The sequence below is a fragment of the Etheostoma spectabile genome, chromosome 13, assembly GCF_008692095.1.
Source record: "Etheostoma spectabile isolate EspeVRDwgs_2016 chromosome 13, UIUC_Espe_1.0, whole genome shotgun sequence".
Lineage (NCBI taxonomy): Eukaryota > Metazoa > Chordata > Actinopteri > Perciformes > Percidae > Etheostoma > Etheostoma spectabile.
Genome location: NC_045745.1, coordinates 5,392,672 through 5,395,357, shown reverse-complemented (window position 1 = coordinate 5,395,357; position 2,686 = coordinate 5,392,672). Strand labels below are relative to the sequence as shown.

At 44.2% G+C, this 2,686-nt stretch overlaps 1 protein-coding gene across 2 annotated transcripts in view; it reads left to right on the top strand.

The window, feature by feature from the left end:
- The window catches only part of atp2a3 (ATPase sarcoplasmic/endoplasmic reticulum Ca2+ transporting 3), a 64,995-nt gene that overhangs the window by 30,884 nt on the left and 31,425 nt on the right, over nucleotides 1-2,686 (top strand). For both annotated transcript variants that reach the window (XM_032532941.1, XM_032532940.1), the window contains exons 6-8: nucleotides 196-276; nucleotides 529-614; nucleotides 866-1,330. In XM_032532941.1, the coding sequence (XP_032388832.1) occupies nucleotides 196-276; nucleotides 529-614; nucleotides 866-1,330 (632 nt within the window). The remainder of the gene's footprint in view (nucleotides 1-195; nucleotides 277-528; nucleotides 615-865; nucleotides 1,331-2,686) is intronic.

Sequence of the window (2,686 nt, the reverse complement as noted above, 5' to 3'; positions counted from 1 at the left end):
CCCCCCCCCCCCCCCACCCCCCAGTGCTGATTTTAGCATTCAGCTCAAAGCACCACTCAGAGAGCTGCTAGCATTGCTGTGGACTCTTAGCTTTGATATTCTAATAGTGTTGCCAGGCTCTAGTCTGATTTTAATATTTTAATTTTAATATATGTTTTGATATTCCAAGCTTGTCTCTTTTTTTTTTCTTCTTAGTTGGTGACAAGGTGCCTGCTGACATCAGAGTGACTTCTATTAAGTCCACCACCCTGCGGGTGGACCAGTCCATCCTCACAGGTATTTCCCCTCTCTCATCAGACACAAAACACCCCTTCAAGGCTTTTACATAACACAATAATTCAGACAGAGTATGCTCCCTTGCACCTTTATTTCATGGACATAGAAGACCAAATGGTATTTTAGTGTCTGTGGTAGTACTTTCTACCCCTTTAGGCTGTGTGTATCTTTGTCACATTGTTGTTCTAATAATCACCTGTTGCAGTTACAGATCTAACCCTGGACAATTGTCTTGTGCAATCCTTTCTTTAGGGGAGTCTGTATCCATCATCAAACACACTGACCCTGTTCCGGACCCCAGAGCTGTCAACCAAGACAAAAAGAATATGCTGTTTTCTGTAAGCACATCCCGCTGGAGCTCGCTCCGTTGTGTTTATTTTCTGCCTTCATATCGCAGATTGATGTCATTATGGGCAAAACTATTCAACTTTTCTAGTTGCTGCAATTCTCAGAAAAGTTCTGTAGTGATCTAAAGGCAGCTTAAAGTCTGTAGGTTTGATCCATTGCCAATTAATTAATGCCAATTATTTTCACAGATTATTTCTGCTTCCCTTCCCCACACTCATTTCTCTCTCTTTTTTTTTCTCAGGGCACAAACATTGCAGCAGGCCGCGCCATAGGCGTGGTCGTTGCTACCGGCGTTGCCACAGAGATCGGTAAGATCCGTAATCAGATGGCAGCTACGGAACAAGAGAAGACGCCGCTGCAGCAGAAGCTGGACGAGTTCGGGCAGCAGCTCTCTAAGGTCATCTCCCTGATCTGTGTGGCTGTGTGGGTCATCAACATCGGCCACTTCGGAGACCCCGTCCACGGGGGCTCTTGGGTCAGAGGGGCTATATATTACTTTAAGATCGCCGTGGCCCTGGCCGTGGCCGCCATCCCGGAGGGCCTGCCTGCCGTCGTCACCACCTGCCTGGCCCTCGGCACGCGTCGCATGGCCAAGAAGAACGCCATCATCCGCAGCCTGCCCTCCGTAGAGACCCTGGGCTGTACCTCGGTCATCTGCTCCGACAAGACGGGCACCCTCACCACCAACCAGATGTCCGTCTGCAGAGTAAGGCCCTGCTTTTGTTTTGTGACTGCTAGTTTTCTTTTTTGCACAGAGGCCATGCATCATTGCACACAGGGCTGTAGGGATGGGCCATATGGCTTGAATCCGAACCAAGTCCAAATAATGGAAGGCCCCTTTTTATTCACCAGTAGATTGCTTCATCAACATGCATTATTGTGATAATTAAAATCTCTATCGTTGGCCAATTTGGTATTGTTTATATTGCATATTGTTTCCATCGCTTCCATTACTATAGGGCTGCAACTAACTATTATTTATATTGTCAATAACCTGTTGATCCTTTTCTCGATTAATGATTGGTTGTGTGGTTGATAAAATGTCAAGAAATGGTTAAAACTCAAAGATGTTCAGTTTACTCTCATAGAGGAGTCTTGGAAGCTGGAATGAGAGAATTTCTTTCATCAAAATAGACTCAAGCCCATTAATCGATTATAAAAGTTGCCGAATATTTTAAAAGTTAACAACCACTCCATTGGTTGATTAATCATCGCAGCTCTAACGGCATTCCTTTACACAGCTGAACTGGTTCAGAGCACAAACTGAATCCCTCTTTTGATTTACACTTAATAAACTACTTTTGGGAATTTTCATTTGAAAAAGTGCTATCAAGGTAAATTCTGGAAGGGTTTGCTGTTCATTACTCATCCCAATTTGTCAACCCCCCCCCATGTGATTTTTTTTTTTGATGGATGGAAAATCCTTGTGGTGTTACAGTGTTTACCTCCATTTGGCAGCTTTGAGGTTGAAGAAGTGCTGGTGCCAGCTCAGTATATCACCTGATCAGCTTACACTATTCAAAGTAAAGGTTTTCCAAAATGTCACATCGCCTGAATAAACACAATACAGGGAACCATATCCTGAAGCGCCTGTAGGTTCCACTGTATAAATAGTGTACACATAATTACATCAGACGACAAACACTGAGAGATCTTATCATCAACTATTCACGAGCTGTTCTCCTGCACATAGCCTCACCCTTTCCTTTGTCTCTGTGTGTGTTTGTGTGCGTCTGTGTGTATGTGTGTGTGTGTGTGTGTGTGTAGTAAAAGCCAGCGCTTTTGTTTGTCTTGGTTCCTGTTCAGGGCTCTAGCTCCACACACAGACACACACCTAATCTCAGTTTACACCCCTTGTCTTCAGAGGTCCTGGCCAGTAGGGACGCATTAGAGCCAAGTCAGAGACATAGTCAATATGGGTGGCATGCATTATTTTAAAGCTTAACCCTCATAATGTCCTCGGGTCAAATTGACCCGTTTTTCTATATCAATGTTCTTTTTAACTACCCAATTATAATTACCCCAAATAACATGGTTGATTCCACACAACGCTCTTTGGGGT